The sequence below is a fragment of the Nanorana parkeri genome, unplaced genomic scaffold (assembly GCF_000935625.1).
Source record: "Nanorana parkeri isolate BGI_ZX_2015 unplaced genomic scaffold, ASM93562v1 scaffold246, whole genome shotgun sequence".
Taxonomy (NCBI): Eukaryota; Metazoa; Chordata; class Amphibia; order Anura; family Dicroglossidae; genus Nanorana; species Nanorana parkeri.
In genome coordinates this window covers 1,453,181-1,471,559 of record NW_017306514.1, presented here as the reverse complement: position 1 = coordinate 1,471,559, position 18,379 = coordinate 1,453,181, and the positions used below count along the sequence as shown (strand labels likewise).

General features: G+C 43.3%; 1 protein-coding gene across 1 annotated transcript; it reads right to left on the bottom strand.

Annotated features, from left to right (window-relative positions):
• Nucleotides 1-937: 937 nt before the first annotated feature.
• Nucleotides 938-17,541, bottom strand: TM9SF1 (transmembrane 9 superfamily member 1). The gene is made up of 6 exons (XM_018556679.1): nt 17,505-17,541; nt 14,615-14,931; nt 8,418-9,018; nt 8,141-8,326; nt 4,177-4,450; nt 938-1,933 (listed from the first exon to the last, which is right to left on the bottom strand). The coding sequence occupies exons 2-6, from the start codon at nt 14,927-14,929 to the stop codon at nt 1,540-1,542; spliced, it is 1,770 nt and encodes a 589-aa protein (XP_018412181.1). The 5' UTR covers nt 14,930-14,931; nt 17,505-17,541; the 3' UTR covers nt 938-1,539.
• Nucleotides 17,542-18,379: the final 838 nt, after the last annotated feature.

Below are 18,379 nucleotides of genomic sequence, written 5' to 3'. Positions count from 1 at the left end.
CGAGTGTGGCTCGGGGTTACCGCTTTGTTAACCCCGAGCCACACTCGGGAATACCAATGGATACGCGCTGAAATATGCCCCAAAGAAGCTCCTGTACTATTTCGGGCGTAGGGCGTTTTCAGCGCGACAAATCGCACTGAAATACGCCCAGGTGGGAACCATGCCCATAGGGATTCATAGGATTTTACTGCTTGAACGTTTTTCAGCACTTCGATCAGCACTGAAAAACGCCCAGGTGTGAACCCAGCCTAAATGATGTCTCTTAATCTGATCTTCTTTCCTGATGTTTTCATCTGTCCCTCCAGCGGTGCGGTGGCTCTCCGATCCAGCGCTGACTCCTCTCTGCTTGCTGGCACTTCCTGTACCACGGTGTCTGCATGCGGTCCACGCGTCCATAGACTTACTTTGCATCTCTCCTCGTCTCCCGGCCAACAATCCGAACTGCGCATGCGCCCACCCCAAGGTGCTTTGCGGCCGCCCGAGCAGTTTCGGATTTTCTGACGGGAGCGCGCGGCGAAGACGGGGTAAGTTTAAACCACTGTTAAAGCGTTTTTTTTTGCTCTACTGCTTACTAGCAGAAGATATATGCAAAAAAAACTGAGGCTTTAGAAACCCTTTAAAAATGCATTCAAGTTCCTTAACTATTAACAGAAATGTATCTTGTGTATCACTCATCTGTAGGTCCTCAAATCATCTCTGAATTGGTGCTGACACTGTACTTCCTTCTGAAGGGGGGCTACTTTTGTTCACCATGGTCCCTGTGTGTGTTGTAAAGTAGCCAATGCTGCAAGGTCGCTCATGTGATGGACTACAATCGCATGTATAGTTTACTATTTTGTATTGAGATTGTAGTCCATCAGCTTTTTAATAGTGTTTTAGTTTATATCAGTTAAGTTATTTTCAAACACAAGTTTTGTTTTGTTTTTTATTTTGTAAAAAGGAAACCAAAAAGATATAAATATATATATTTTTACAGAAGTCCAGTAGAATGCAGGAGACTGTCTGAAAGGAAACAGGCCAGAGAAAGCCCACAAGACCATCTTACAAAACTAACAGACCAGAGCAAGTGTTCAAGCCAGAGTAAGGAGTCTTCCAATGACTTATAAAAAGCAACCGAAACTTTCCCTTATGTCAGAAAACAAGATCTCCAGACGAAGAACCTAATCTGCAGTAGCAGTGGGAGACCAAATAATGACAGCAAAGAAGACTTTGCAGAAAGACAATTTTAGCAGTATAAGAGACGGGCATGAATGGAAATAAACAGTCAGCAGTGAGACAGCTTCTATCAAGAGGCTTTCTGGAATTTCCTGTAATCCGTTTATTGCTTGGTTTACTTGCATCTCCAGTCTCACTGCTGCACTTTCCTCTTCTTACCTAAGTATCTCTGTGATTTTATCTCCTCATGCTCCACTTACATCAAGCTGTATCCGAGTGGCCTTTGGAGCTGCAGGTACAGGATCTTCAGCCGCTTCCTCTGTAATTGGTCCATTAATCCATATATAGACGTTAAAGCACAATTGATGTGCTTGGCTCATGATTTTAGTCCATTTTGAGGTTTACATATATATAGCGGATAAATCGAAGTGATGCTGTGAAGCTGACAGTTCCAAGCATGAGAAAGAAAACATATGCCGTTAGGAAAGAGTAACCAAAGAATTCTACACTTTGAACCACCCCTGACATGTTAGACCGACGCCAGTAGTAAAAGACAGAGTAGAGAAAGATAAAAGCTCCAGTAGATCCCGTGCTTAGAATTGATCGCCACCACCACCGATAATCTTCACCTGACAGCTGGAAGTATGTCAGTGCCACAGAAATACAGGCGCCTACACTCAGTAGAATGGCAAATACGATGAACAGAATCCCATACAGTGTGTACTGCTCTCGGCCCCAGACAGTAGCAAAAATGTAATACAGCTCCACAGAGATTGCACTGTAAAGAAACAAAAACAATTAGTGCCAAAGAAACAAAGAAAAACTGAAAAATGCCAATAAAACATGTCAAAAATATATAAAACTAAGAATGACTAACTACAACCAAGATAATAAGGGTTCATTCACATGGGCGTGCAGAAACCTGCTCCCAGGAGGGACAAGTGATATGTACAGTGGCATAACAATCACCATAGCGTCCCAGGCGGCCGCTATGGGGCCCGGAGCACAGTGGGGCCCGGCCAGATGCCGTGCGGGCCACCTGGGTCGCTATGGCATCCTCTGCTGGTGGCTTTCACTGGCGGCTCTGAAGAAGAATGCGCTGCTGTTCAGATCACTGACAGTAATCTGTGCAGCAGCGCGTTCCTCTCCACAGAGTCAATGAGAGCCAGCAGCGGCGGTAGAGCAGGCTGGACCCGGCAGGGCCCATGGTCGGCAGCAGGGGAGGAGGCGGGCACGGTGACGGAGAAGGAGGCGGGCCCCGGCGATGGTGGAGGAAACGGGGGCCCTCAAGCAACGTTACAGGAAAAGGAGGCGCCTCCATCAGAACCAATCAAGGAGGCGTGACCTCAGAAACGCGTAAACCATCAGGGAGGACGAACAGCCGGCTGGCTAAGTCCATCGTGTAAAGATCCTTTCATGCCTGTTTTTACTCGACCTTTGCGAGTACCATTGCACTTGTTTTTATCTTGTTTTAATAAAAAGTTTTTACGCGATGGAGGCGCTCTCTGTGTTTTGTTTTGCAGTGCTGAGGTTTCCCTAAACCTAGTGAGAGCTGCCTCGTTAGCGTCTTACACCACTATCATTGAAGACTGTCCCCTTTCCTGGACTTAAGCCGTTGGCGCTGTGTTATAAATTGTCTGTTAGGTAAGGAGTGCGACTAGCCCACCTGAGGGTGACCCTGCATGGCCCACAATAAAGAGTCTATGGTGGGCTGTGTGGGATCTCAAGTGGGCTCTGCACGGGGTATAACTAGAAATCACGGGGCCCCATGCGAAATTTTGCTATGGGGCCCTGTGATTTCTAGTTACGCCCCTGGATGTGTGTATTTGAGTACGGATGTGAATGAGCCCTACATGGACATCTCAACATCAGCTCTTGAATAAAAATCTGATCTGATTTTTTACAAATGGTGAAGAGATACACTAGGGCTTACTTTGGCCATAAAAAGAGCAAATCAACCAAATCAAAATCCATGTTGTACAGGTCTGATTTTAGGTTAAGAGAATTCAAATTGTTGCTCTGGGCTACTGAACTTTGCACTTAGCGTTATGCTCCTTGCACTGTTTACGGACAAAACAGCCTAACCACCAAATACCCAAATTTGGGAAAATTCAAAACTACTCTTGTAATGGGGCTATCCCCCACTGCAAAATTGAAATGCTAGTTTTTGTCTAGGGCACAGTTAAAAGCAGTTTTATCCCTTATCCATCACTCCTGCAGGCATCTTTCTCTCCGAGTGACTGGTCCCCTTTACAATTTTCAGGTTTATTGAGCGCTGATAGTATAGCTATAGCTATACTTCCTACGCTCCAACACACTAGACCTTTGAATCTCCTACAGAGCAGCTGTCCTGTTTGCCTGCCCCTCCACTTCTCTTGCCCAATCAGTGACACCTTATATTCTCTGAAGAGCAAGGGCAAACAGTGCGGCTTGTATGTAGGAGTGCCAGAGTACAATAAAAGCTATACTAATGGTGCTCAATAAAATGTAAATTGTAACCAAAAGAGAGAAAAATCACTCAGCCTCATAGTTCGAGCCGATGTGCGACAATGAAACTGTCACAGGTCGGCTTAGTAGATCGGGAAGTGAGCGAACACATACCGTCGCTCGCTCACTTCTCGATCTATCCCTGCAGAGAGCCGTGACCGTCACTCACGGCTCCCTGCAGGGATTCCCCCCCTCTCCTGTCTGATCCTCCAGCATTGACTGGTTGAACGGACGGGGGAGGGGGCGGGTACAGCTGGCTCTGCCTCTAGATAGGCAGAGCCAGCTGTCAATCACGCAGCTGGGTGGATCTCGACAGTAATGTCGGGATCCGTCCCGGCTGCGGCGTCTCAGTATACCGCGAGCTGTAGCTCGCGGTATACTGAGCTTTGGGTCACAGAAGGACGCTAGTTTGTGTCCTCCTGTGACCCTTAGGAGAACTATGGGGAAAAACACTGACTCCATAGTTCTCATTTAAACCCAGTTAGTATTCTCCATTTGAGAAGGCAGCACAAAGTACAATTAAACAAAAAGTACCTAAACGGTAGGAAGCCTCCTATAGCCATGTGGACTGGCGCTGACTTATACCAAGGTTGGGAAGGGATTTCTCGAGCAATGTTCTTGGTCCGACATGGAGCCTCAAAGTTTCCTGCACTATTTTTACCGAAGATTCCTCCAATTACAGTAAGCGGGAATCCAACTAAGAGCCACACAGTGAGAAGCAAGAGGATTGTGGTTGCTGGAAGAGCTTGTGTTGAGCCATTGGCCCAATGAACTGAATTCACTACACTCCAGGTCAGGAAAAATGGGGCTGGAAGACAAATGTAAAACATTATTTGTGGACTACCACATACACAATATATATATATAAACACTTCAGTTAGCATATTATTTAGAACACACCTATTAGTAGGAAAAATTTACTTGATGTTTTATCTATTGCACAAAGTAAAGTTTGAAGGCAAGTTAGCATGCATCATCGACAAAATAAAACCAGAAAGAGTGTGTGTGTGTGTGTGTGTCTATTCAGAATACAAACACATGTGTTTTTGGAAAAGTCTATGGACATTTTTTTTGAAAACTGAACAAATATTCTTTATTTAAATCAGCACATGTTTGTCTATTCATGATGAACACAGTAATTTTGGAAGCAAGCTCAGGTTGCTCTTTGCCTCCTCTATGGCTCTTTAGGGCATTCTCAGATCATGTTATTCCTGTGAAAAATACCTACCTTAAGTAGCAAATATCAAAAGTACAAATCAATGCAGCTCTGTATTGTTTAATACAATTTTGTAGTTATATGCAAGTTTAGATGCAAGCAGTGTAAGTACTTATTTGTCACTTGGTATCAGCCTTATGCAATCCCATTTACAGCAGAGCTCAGACTGGGAGAGAGAGACGTAGCAAAAGAAGTCTTTAGGGAGTGCTGCAGTGTGCATTTACTAGGGCTGCAACAACTAATCGACATAATCGATTATTGAAAAAGTTCTCAACTTTTTCAATCATCGATTAATCGGCTTCTGATTGGTTGGCCCTGTTTACGGCTCCACACACGCTGCGCGCCGCACCTCCTCCCCACCTCACGGTCGCCGCTGCCAGACCCGCCCACCAGCATCCACGCTCTTCACGCCGCACCTCCTCCCCGCCTCACACTCACCGCCCGCCCACATCCACGATCGGCACAGGGACGCGGGGAGATGTAGTAAGGAGGAGCAGGTGTGGGGGGATGACAGCCGCCGATAGACAGGTCCGATCTCAGAAGCAAGTTGCTGGAAGACTGCTCAGGTAAGCCTGCACTTTCCCACACATGGTGCTCTATAATGTATTGCTGGGATTTGTATTCCTCTATAGCTGATGGTACATTGTGCTGTATATTATACATGGGAATACAAATCCCAGCAATACATTATACACTGTATGTATAGTGTACTATTGCTGGGATTTGTTGTACTTCTCTATAGCTGGGGGTATTCTGCATTGCGCTGTATAGAGGACTACAAATCCCAGCAATAATGCATTATACAGCGCAATGCAGAATACCACCTGCTATAGAGGAGTACAACAAATCCCAGGAATACATTATACAGTGGTGCAATGCCGAATACCACTAGCTATAGAGGACTACAAAACCCAGCAATAGTACATTATACAGCGCAATGCAGAATACCGCCAGCTATAATGTACTATTGCTGGGATTTGTTGTACTCCTCTATAGCCGATGTCATTCTGCATTGATTGCTGTATAATTTTACACTTTCCATTTCACTATATTGCACACCACACTTTTGTTTTCTTTTTTACTTCCACCGCTCCAAGCTTGCTCCTGTGATGGACTACACTCAATACAAACGAGTAGTCCATCACTGGAGCCATTTTTTAGAATGTATTTTATGTTTTATCCGATTAACCGATTAATCGAACTTAATAATCGGCTAACTAATCGATTTTGAAAATAATCTTTAGCTGCAGCTCTAGCATTTACTAACAAAGAGCATCCTGACAGGAGGAGAGGGCAGAATGACAGAGGGATGAGCTCATCAGTGTACCGATTCTGCTCCTTTCACTGTCTAGTCACAGGCTAGGAGATGAACAAGATGTGCAAGCATTACTTAACTGCAGTAGACAAAAATGAGGTCTTATGTCCTGCTAGACAAGGCTGTGCTGTGTGGCAGGGCAGAGTAAAATGTCAGTGTGGGCGGACAGTGGTTGGGAGAGGGGAGACAGTCAGAAGAGCAGACTGTGGAAATGAGGGAGAGGGGGAGAGAGAGGGAGAGAGAGAGGGAGAGAGAGAGGGAGAGAGAGAGGGAGAGAGAAAAATATTGGACAGAAAGCAGCTCAGTTCACAAAGCTAACACACCAGAATAGAGCTGCAGCTAACGATTATTTTCAAAATCGATTAGTTAGCCGATTATTAAGTTCGATTAATCGGTTAATCGGATAAAAAATAAAATACATTTTAAAAAATGGCTCCAATGATGGGACTACTAGTTATAAGGGTGCTTATTTTTTTTAAATGGGACAGTTACTTTTAGCCAATAAGATCTGAAAATTTACAGACACATGACGGAAAATAAGGATCTTTATCCCCGTGTTAACGTGACCCGTCAAGATAAATAATCCAGATGAAAGATCTTTTACACGCAACTCTACAACTGACCACGTTTTCTACCTTCCCTCCGTTCCTGCTCTGCAGCTTCCGTAGGACTCCTCGGAATTCAACATTTCCAGGAGTAAAGGATGTCTGTGTCCCCTGCTATGCACCATGGTTCCTTCCTCAGACCTCTATGTCACAACAATGTTTGGAGTGATGTAGGGGTAGGAGGATGGACCCATAGAAGTGCTAAATACCTTAAGAAAGGAAAGGTAGGAGACACAGGTTGCTGGAGAAGAGAGTATAGAAGCACTTCTATTGCAGGGACCTTTCATCCAGATTTATTAACCGGACATGGATTTTTTTTTTTTAAAGCTTTGTAAATTGAGTCTACCTGCATGTTTGAACTCGTGTTCCTACCTCATGTAGGCAAGAACAACAGTTTGCACCCTTTCTCTACTTGTGAGAAGCTATGCCCAGCTCTCTAAAACAGTCAGCACTTTGTGATGCACAGTGATGGGACTTTATTGGGACACGTTAATGAATTCAGAGGATAAAGTGGTTGGAAAAAAAAAAAATACAGCAGAGCCAAAAGAAGAAGGGGCCATGGTGCAATGGTGTGCAGCTCAGATGGGCAATCATGTGTTAACTGGATGGCCTACAGACTTACAACCATACAGTTGGATAATCACCAGCCCTCACACATCTGTATCCCAAATAGTTGCTGTAACTATTTGTTGGTAAAATCTATCTCAATAGCTAAGCTGGGAACAGCAGCATTTTCTCTTACCTTAAAGGAGAACTATGAGGTGAGCGATTTCCACTAATCCTTATAGTTAAAGCCGATGTGTGACAAAGAAACTGGACAGGTTGGCTCTATTGATCGGGAAGTGAGCAGAAACATGCAGCAATCTGCTCACTTACTGATCATTTCCCTGCAGTGAGCGGTGACTGTCAGTCACGGCTCCCCGGAGGGCCCCCCCCCCCCCTCTCCGATCCTCCAGCACTGAGTGGAAAAACAAATCGGAGAGGGGGCTGGCACAGCAGGCTCTGTCTCTAGATAGGCAGAGCCAGCTGTCGCTAATGCAGCTGGGTGGATCCCAACAGTATTATCGGGATCCGTCCCGGCTGTGGCGTTCTCAGTATATAGTGAGCTGTAGCTCACGGGAGGACGCTAGTATATGTCCTGCGTGAAAAACACTTACCCCATAGTTCTCTATATAGTGAGCTTTGGGTCACGGGAGGACGCTAGTATATGTCCTGCGTGAAAAACACTTACCCCATAGTTCTCTTTTAAGGGTTATACATTGTTTAAGTCTATATAAAGCTTATAGCGGCTGTTAGTTGTAGGAGAACAATGTTACCTCTATACAAGTGTAAAATAACAAAAATGTTTCAAAGGTGTTTTACCTGAAAAAAGGCTTGTAGTGAGTACAATGTTCCATACCCAACGATCTCCACCCAGCTGCCTATAGAAATTACTGGACACGTAGCCAGAGATACAGCATGTGAGTGCATACAGTAATATAGCAGCAGAATTTATAGCACCATGTCTGTGCACATTAAACATTCCCAGAAGAACCATTACTATGATACCTATGGGAGGAGAACAAAATTATTAATAACTAAAAAACATTTTTTTTAACTTATACCAAATTTTTTAAATTTGAATGTCTTCAACTATTACCTGTTCCAAGTGCCAGGAATTGGGAACCTACTCCAAGTATGGCACACAACAGACTTCTATATGGGGGAAAGCGGAAAACGTCTGTGTGAATGATCTTCCATCCGTTGTCACCTTGTTCCATGTCATCCGTCCCTTCCTCGTCTAGGTTGTACCGTGCCAGATCACTTTTGAGAACACGCATGAGAATGATGACCACAAAACCCAAAAGCAAAAAGACTAGTACCATGGAATTAATGATAGAGAGCCAATGAATCTCCAGACTTTTGGGAAAGAAACTGTTGTCCCTGAGACGGTCCCCACGCCTTTCATAAGTCACAGTGGTTGGGAACCAACGTACACTATATGTGTGGGTCAAACTAAGAGGCTCTCTGACATCATCCAAGCTAAAAGGTTTCACATCTCGAACACTAACATTGGCAAATATGATACGGTCCTCATTATACTCAATGTTGAAGTCCAAGTGAGACCACAAGCCAATTTTATGAGTGTGTGGCAAGAAGCCACTCTCCTCCATGTAGCCTACAAAGCCACGGATCGGTATATCATCCAGCACAAACTCAAAGTAGTAGAGTTCTTCAATGGCCTGACGAAGCTCTTCTACCTTAAGGGAAAGAAACAGAACACCATAAGACAACAGAGCATCTCCATACATAGAACATCACTTTATATAGCCCAAAGAATAAGCATAACATATGTAAATATGCATATGGTGACTGTAGAAAGTTAAGCAACAATACGGATGAAACACCTTACTGCACTGTAAGACTTTTATATGCTCCTAGTCAGACCTTCAAATCCAGACATGAGCACCAATATGTACCCACTTATGTGAACCACATAATAACCAATATAGGCAAGGAGAAACAAGATCAGCACATCACTGAGAAGCTGAAGAAATTAAACCGTACAGAGGTCATCAATATGAAACCGGAGCAGGTCAGCATGGGAAGACTCTACCTCCATCCACTTCCGTAGAGCTCTCTCTGTGCTCCATGCTAAACAACCACCTACAGTAACCTCAGGTGGACTTGATATGATACCGGAAAGATGCTATTCATACGCAACAAAGCTCATCTAGGAAAGTTTTCTTTAAAGGGTTATTAACTCCTTCATGACTGAGGCCCTTTTTTCCATTTTTGCACCCATGTTATATTCCACATTTTAGGCCTGAAAATGACGTAAAACCCCCCAACATTATATATTTTCTGAATGCCAAGACCCTATAGAATAAAATGGTGGTAGTTGAAAATTTTTATGTTGCGTTTAAAAAAAAACCCCTTTGGAACAGGTTTAAACTTAACTGTGTCTTCGCCGTGCGCTCCTGTCCGAAAATCTGAAAAATCTCGGGTGGCCGCAAAGGAACTTGGGGCGGGCGCATGCGCAGTTCAGATTTTCGGCCGGGGGGAGACGAGGAGAGACACAAGGTAAGTCTATGGACAGCGTGCACCCGCATGCAGACACCGTGGGACAGGAAGTGCCAGCAAGCACAGATAACTCAGCGCTGGATCGGAGACCCGCAGCAGCGCTGAAGAGAAGGCTGAAAAGGACAGGAAAGAAGAAGATCGGATTAAGAGACATCATTTAAGGTAAGTGCTGACACTAACATTGGGGAAGTGAAAAAAAATGTAGACTTTAATATGTGGATATTAAAGCAGTTTCCCTCATATTCTGGAATGAATGACCCACTTGGAAAAGTCCTACCAAACACGGGTCAATAGGCTGCATAAACCTTGGGTTGAGGTAGGAAGTATCTATACTTCTGAGGAAAACCCTAAGGTATAAAATCCATCATGTTAAGCTGGATGATGAGGGCCGATCTATTCTTGTTGCAGTATTTACAGAAGTGCCTACAGTACTTGCTAATATATGGAATTCTAAATTTCTAAGCAGGTCTTAAAAAAAAGCAGTACTAGTTATCATATAAAGGTAGCTAGCAGACCATAGATGTGGTAGTGGTTGCATTAGTGCTCTTTTTTTCAGGCGTTGAATATATTGCAAGTACAGAAAAATGCCTAGTGATTTTGCTAAAATTCCAGTGTTAATGTCATTGTCTGTTGTCTGTGCATTGAATATCTAAATTTTATCCAATTTCCCAGCTATCTTCTGTAAACTAAAGAACATTCACCCACCCTCCTAGTGGAAAGGTGATGAGGCGAGGGAAAGGTGCTTGTATTCTAAATCAAAAGAGCAGCCTGGGGTGACAACACTGCTCCTCCATAGATAGAGTACCATTGGTGTGTGTTGCCACCCTATAAACAGGAAGTGGTAACAGGTGAAAATAAAAGGAAAAAATGATTCAGTCAACACAACACAACTGTCGGGTCAGGAAACCGAAACTTTATTTTAAATTTTAACAAATTTTTAAAAATATTTTATTTTTATTTATTCATTTTTTGTTAAATATTTTTATTTTTTACTTTACTTTTGGGGGCTTCGGGGAAATATTATTAGGGATCTAAACAGACCCCTGATATTTCCAATTTAAATTAGAAAAAGAGATTGAGGACACAGGGTCCCCAATCTCTTTTTCTGCATCCCCTGTTATCAATGAACAGGAATCCTCTATACTGAGTGTTTCTGTTCATTCATAACTTGTGCACATAGTATCTCTACTATAACCACAATCATGAATGAACATGATATAATTCATTCATAAATTGAGGATATAGTAACCATACTATGTCCTCACTTATGTACAAACACTCAGCGTTCACTGATCGCTGAGTGTTTGTACCCGCTCTTCATCCTGACAGATGTCACAGGAGGCTGAGTGAGCGGTGCGGGGAGGAGAGCTCAGCCTCCTGTGACAGCACGGGCTGTCTCCGCCAACACACCGCTCTGCCGGACTGTGACAGGAGGCTGAGCGGTGCGGGGAGGAGGAGAGACTTTAGCCAAAAGTGCCATTTTCGGCCGATATATCGGTGCATCCCTAATTGCATCCCTTGCTTTCAACATGGCAGCATGCTCCGATAGCCTAACTGTTGCTGAATGCAGGCCTTACATTGATAAAATGCACTGTCCCTGTTGTTCCTGTCAAAAAGATACCTTCAAAAAAGGCATTCCTCACACAATCCCTTAATAAAGTAAGGATTCAACTCAATGTGGATGACATCAACTAATTTCATTATTGATCCATTAATGTAAACTACTGGCTAAACTCCTTACCAAGCCTACGGATGGCGATATTCTCTGGAAAGCATAAACACCAAACTGGCTTTATGCCAGGCAAGTCAAACCTCAAGGAACATTAGAAAAAGCCCATACCCAAATAGAACATAAAGTACTGCACATGCAGAAAAACTAAATCCGTAACACCATTATTAATCCAGAAATCATTAACACATTAACTAAATTTGTGTGTGATTTTAATATTCAATTTTAGAACTAATTACGTTTTGTGAACAAAAACCACATATCATTGTACAGCTGGCCATACACCTATAGATTATCTGCAGATTTTCTATGGTCAGGTGGAAAAAGTGTAACAGATTCCTCCATCTATGCTAAACTGTGTGGATGGAGGAATCTCCCACTGGGCCAAGCTTTAGTATCTTGCCAGTCCGCCCCACTGGCTCTCAACATTCCTGAACAATGCCTGCATCCAATCAGATTGTTCAGGTGACAGCCAGCGGGGCCGACTAGCAAGATACTGAAGCTTGGCCCAGTGGGAGATTCCTCCATCCACACAGTTTAGCGTAGATGGAGGAATCTGTAGCACTTTTTCCATCTCCCCATAGAAAGTCTTTAGATAATCTATAGCTGTATGGTCAGCTTAAGAATATCATTCATTTAAGAAAAATCTTCCATCACTACGATAAATCGATTAGATAGACAGAAGAAATATTCCCAAAACGAATAACTCTAACCCAGGGGTGTGGAATTCGTATCGCCCGAAACATGTAGTTCCGGGCGCCGGGCAAGTGCTTTGTTTTAGCCCTGCTACGGACAAGTAGCAGGGCTGGTTTATTTTTTCTGAAATGAGCGCCGAGAGCGGCGCTGCGAGCGGGGGGCGCCGAGAACAGGGGGCGGGGACGGAGCGTTCAGAGCGGGGACAGAGCGTGGAGCGCTGAGAGCGGGGACAGAGCAGGGGGCTCTGTCACCTCCCTCAGCCTCTGTCCTCAGCGGCTGCTGTTAGATTCGGCCCCCGCTTTAGTCCTTGGACAAGTAGTTTTTTCTAAAATTTCCACACCCCTGCAACCATACATACAGCACCTAGCTTAAGTAATTACACCAACTTTAACTAAGTGGTATCTTAAACAATGCTAGATTAAACTTTCCATGCCAGGCACAGAACTTAAAAAGCTGAAAAATGTGCAAAAAAATTATAACCTTTGTATGTTACATCTTGTTCTTTGAGTGCGGTTGTTTTTTTATTATTCCCTAAGTATCAAGTATATAATACACATGCCATTTGTCCTCTTTTGGCTGTGTAACAAACAGTGTGCACCAAGGAAACTGAAAACAATTCAGTTCTAAGATCAGAGGAGCTGACCACAGTTACAGATTCAAATCAACAAAGAGCTGGAAATACCTTTGTTAGAGTCCATACAAAATGATGTCTATAGGCAGAAAACTCACATTAGAGAATGTGGGAACTTTGTTACCTAGACTGTGACAATGTGATGAGTAATTGTCAGATGATTCAATAGATTTTTGAGTAATGAATATTGCGATCCACCACAGAAAACAAAAAGCTCACTAACCGTTCATAGCTAGAGATCGGTTAAAGTGCTTGCATACAGAACTTATAATACAGGGCACATCCTATGGCAACCAATCATCTTCTCTCTTTCATTTTCAAATCTTAACGACACAAACTGAAGAGGTAAGCTGATTGGTTGCCATGCACAGCTGCTCCAGATTTTGATAAATTCCCCCCATTGTACTTAAAAATAGTGCTAATAGAGAAATGCAAATTCCAGTGCAAATATGTGATAAAAAAAGCTAGTGACATTTTACTGTGACACTGAACTTTTGCTCTTTGTTTAAAGTGACACTAAACTCAGAAGTTACATGTTAAAAACGCATTCAGGTACCTTAATTACCAAAAATGTCTCTTATTTGTGTATCACTGGGCTGTAGATCCTCAAATCATCTCTGAATTGGTGCTGACACTGTCCTTCCTTCTGGAGGGTGGCTACTTTTGTTCCCCACGGTCCCTGTGTGTTGTAAAGTAGTCACCTCTCCAAACTCATTCCTGTGATGGACTACAATCTCAGGTTTAGTTTACTAATTTGTATTGAGATTGTAGTCCATCATGGGAGCAAGCTTGGAGTGGTGGCTACTTTACAACACACACAGTGACCATGGGGAACAAAAGTAGGCACCCTTCTTAATAGCACTTTGGGATTCATTAATTGAATGGACATTTTGTACTTTATTGGATTGCTCTGAGCGCGGTTTTATAAAAAGGTATATTCATTTTATGATATTTCTACAGCTGCTAGTGTGATAAGTTTAATACATGTTTATATCTCACAGCACAAATTGTGGTTTTAATTTAAAGTGCTTGTATAACTCAACTTTGTTTTACATAGAAAAGGATTAAAACTCTTGACGGTGTATTTTCTCCTGTGTCTGCGATTCCCCTCGGAAATAACAAGATTTAGCACTCCACTTGTTCTGGTGACAACTGTAAAATGTTCTATTTCCTGTCACTTTCTGTCTCTGTAATAATGGTCACCAAGACAAACACACCAACCGAAAAAATAATTGATGGGGTCATAACCTTTCTCTACTCTATCCAAAAATATAAAAAGCATTGTTTGTTTATACATACACTTAATCGTATCATGACTCCAATCAAACTGAGAGTGGATCTGATACTTTTAAAGAACAATGAGATCCTTTTTTTATGCCTAATCCATTGTGAAATAAAAACAATGTTCTGGAAAAGCTCACCAATCCATTCACATTTAAACTACTTTCTGAAGCTCTTTTTTAACTCACCTAACTACACCATCTTTGTCCCCCGCCAGCATCAGTGATTATGCCCTGCAGTACCAAACAAATCACCTCTTCATGATGTCATCAAGCTATGCAATTTTGTGGAGCACGAGAAGACCCCACCACCGGACAGCAAATGGCAGGTGTTTATGTCATCCAGCAATAAAGTAGATCCCTAAAGAAGGACCCACTTTCTCTGCAATGCATACCTCAATGTCACATGCCCATGTAAAAGAGGAGAAAATATTTACCTGACTAACAGCCAGTTTCAGCTCACATAGAGGTTCCCTCTCAACATTAACACGGAAAGTAAACTTGTACATAGATTCTGCCATTCGATCTCCATCCAGAACTTCTCCCAATGTCAGGCTCTTGTGGCGGATTTGTGGGGGGGCACACACTGGTAGCTGGTAGTAGTGATATGTTTCCTGTGGGTTGTGATATGGTCCCACCTTGTTTACATACAACATCACTGAAGCGCCTTGCTTGTATCGATTGTCCCCTGCAATGGGTGCTGGAACTACAAGCAACATGCAGAGGAGGGCAATTGAATGAAAAACATCCATGTCTAGGAAGAAATAAAAGAAAAAGGAAAAACATGATTGAGTCCTGGCTTATGATCTGAAATGCATTTTATATATGGAATGCAATAAAGACTGGCATATGGGTCACAATAATAATCTTACAATGCATGGATGATGGAGAGATTAAAAAGGAGAACTATGGGGTTAGGGCTTTTCACCATAGTTCTCCCAAGGGTCACGGGAGGACACAAACTAGCGTCCTCCCGTGACCCAAAGCTCAGTATACTGCAAGCTACAGCTGGCGGTATACTGAGACGCCGCAGCCGGGACGGATCACAACATTACTGTTTGGATCCACCCAACTGCGTGATTGACAGCTGGCTCTGCCTATCTAGAGGCAGAGCCAGCTGTACCCGCCCACTGTCCGTACCGCCAGTCAGCGCTGGAGGAGTGGGGGAATCCCTGCAGGGAGCCGTGACAGCCACGGATCTCTGCAGGGATAGATCGAGAAGTGAGCGAGCGACGGTATGTGTTCACTCACTTACTGATCTATTGAGCCGACCTGTGACAGTTTCATTGTCACACGCTGGCTCGACCTATGAGGCTGAGTGATTTTCACTCACCTCATAGTTCTCCATAGCCCTCCTTACCATCTTGTCTTGAATTGTGATTGTAATGTCTGCCCTATATTGTAAAGCGCTGCGCAAACTGTTGGCGCTATATAAACCCTGTATAATAATATTAATAAAGTAACTATTTCAGAGCAGTAACAATTTGTGGCAATAACTACATAAATTTGAGTTTGAAGTGTAAAACCATTAAAAAAAGTGACCAACTGCTCAGTGTAGGAAATAAAGTTTCGTGTGTGTGTACGCACAGCACTAAAAATCAGATAAAATCTAAAATAAGACAGTAAGGAGATAACGCAATGGTATATGAAGATATTTTTAAAGAGACAGTCACCTTGTTCATATATAGCAAAGTGACAGCACCTCTACATAGGGCCAAACCCCTTATACTCACCTTGCCTGTGCTCCCTTTCTCCTTCCTAGTTTGCAGCCATAACTAGAATGAGCAGTGTTGGAGGCTCATGGATGTGATGTCACTTCTTCTGTCAAGTGGCAGTGCCTAGGCCTAGCAACTGCCTGATAGGCCCCTTTAAGTTACTTAAAAATATCTCACAATGTTGTGCTTTTGTAAAACCTTCCCATGCATGTGTGCAAAATTCTTACAGTGTAACTAAAACCAACCTTGTCATTTTGGTCATCCACCCTACCTTTTACAATCAGGGAGAGCCTTGTATTGACTGAAAGAATACAAGGCATTCTCCAAATGGTGGCAGTGGCTGGATAGGAGAGATAACGAGCCTTCTGGGGAGGAGAGATAATGAGCCAAGCTGTAGCCATAAAAGATCATTCCTGTAATTCACCTTTAAAACCAGTCTGATTTTATTTGTTTTTTTATGTCATGGATTTCTCTCCATTTTCTGTTTGGTAGACACAACGGAAAGGGGGGAAGGAATCCCCTCTAAAATGAGGGAACAAGAACACGTGTCCAAAATGAAAGGTTTCACCTCTATTCCTGTTCTAGTGACAATTCAACATTTTGAAATGTCCCTCACTTTCACTCCCTGTGATGTGGCCCAATAATCACCAGGACAAATAAAGTGAGACAGCAATAAAGGCCTAACCGGGGTTCTAAACCCTCTCCAGCTAAAAATAAAAAAAGTTGTGGCTTTAGATACACTAAAAACAACAAAAAAACGTTTTTCGCTTTAGCTGCACTTAAAATCGTATCTAGCCAATTGTGTTTCTCATTTTGGAATCTCTGTGAAGTCTTGCCCCTGCTGAGGAACTTCATTCTATTTGTCCTAGTGAAAGAAAGTGATGAGAAATGTTACAGTTTTCACAGAACAGGAATATAAGTGAAATGTTCCAATTGGGAGCTCAGTCCATAAATGTCACTTGGTTTGCCTGAAGAAGGAACCATTGTGCGTTCCAAAACGTTGCCATACATTGGATGTCAATAAACAAGGTCGGACATTCTTGGAATTCAGGAGTGCTGGTGATTTCTTCACTTATTAGTGATCTTCCAATGGGGGGCACTTGTCTCTGGAAACAACTGTCCAAAGTAGGATTTACCTACACTTTGGAGAGACTCTTCTTCTTTCCTTCTAGGAAGTCAGAACTCAAAATATATATTTTAACCATTCCCTAACCAAAACTAAAACAGCTCACTGTATCATTACTAATAACGTATGGATTGGCCACATGAACTGTATGGTGTGGCTAAAGCTGGCTACACATAAGCTGATGTTTTGTACGTTGTTTTTCAGGAAGTGGCCATTACAAATACTGCAATCATTGCATTGCTGTCTATGTAATGGAGGTTATTAAACTCTACTTTGTATGGCGTGCTGATCATTAGTACAAGTGTCATGCAATTGATCATGTGTGCACAACCTGTGTGTTTGTGGTTTAATATGTTGACAATGCCTGTATTAGCTCCTGATCACACAGCCACTAGAGATGTGTGCCCATTACAGACATGCTGCTGTCATAGATGTCACAGGTGAGGTTACCTAGAAAAGCCACTATGGCACTCGCAGAGCTCTCACTTCCTGGTCGCCCCGTCTCCTGCTGCTACTTCACTCCCCGTACACCTGCAAGTCAGCTGCAGGCTGGGTACACAAGACTGCCGTCTTCCAGGTGGGCTAGGCTGCCATCCTCTTCATCCTACCCGCTGTCCGTCTCCAGGGTTCCTGACAGTTTCTGTGGGGGTCCTTCACCTCTGCTGACGTCACTGGAGGAACATTCTTCTGCCAGATCCGGTGTGCATGAGAACCGTCTGGTACCGTCCAGGAAGCGCCGGATAGGCTTTATCGTAAAGGTCACGCTTGGCAATGTCACGCCTTTCGTTGTCCTATTTCCCTCACACTTACCGCCACGACAGCTAGGATAGGGGTCCTTCAGGCACTGAGTTAGACATACCTAACACGTCAGCACACGGGTCCTCGTGTGGGCGTGGCATGAGACATGTCAATCAAGAGTGAGCTACAAGCTGAGAGACCAATTGCAGGAGGGGGTGTTAGGTTGTGATTTGAATGGCGCCTGGATGTGACAAGTCTACAACGCTGGGAAATAGCTGCCGTCGTTTTAGAGCAGTGGCTTCTTAAGGGAGCTCCTAGCGGTTTGTTTTTTAGTGGAATTGTACTTTTTTTTGGTGTTTTAAATAAAGTAGGCAATGTTAAAACCATTGTAGATTGCCGTCTGTGGCCCATTGGAGATAATTCCTTTCACTTCCTGTCCCAAAGACACAAGGGGACGTTAGAAAGAAATCTCCCCAAAAGGAGGAGAAATCTTAGCAGGTGTTCCAATCGGAAGATGTCCCCTCATTTCCTGTTCAGGTGGCAACATTTTTGACTTCCCATCACTGTGTTTAGCAGAGATCATGGTCACCAGGACCAATAGACAAGGGTTAGGGCCGGTGCAG

Bases quoted from the DNA above. Each gene is read 5' to 3' on its own strand.
- TM9SF1 (XM_018556679.1), bottom strand. From the start codon at position 14,929: ATGGATGTTTTTCATTCAATTGCCCTCCTCTGCATGTTGCTTGTAGTT. The intron at 9,019-14,614 runs GTAAATATTTTC...CTTTCCCTTAAG, and splicing joins TGAAACTGGCTGTTAGTCAG to GTAGAAGAGCTTCGTCAGGC. The intron at 1,934-4,176 runs GTACTTTTTGTT...GTTTCTTTACAG, and splicing joins GGAGGCTTCCTACCGTTTAG to TGCAATCTCTGTGGAGCTGT.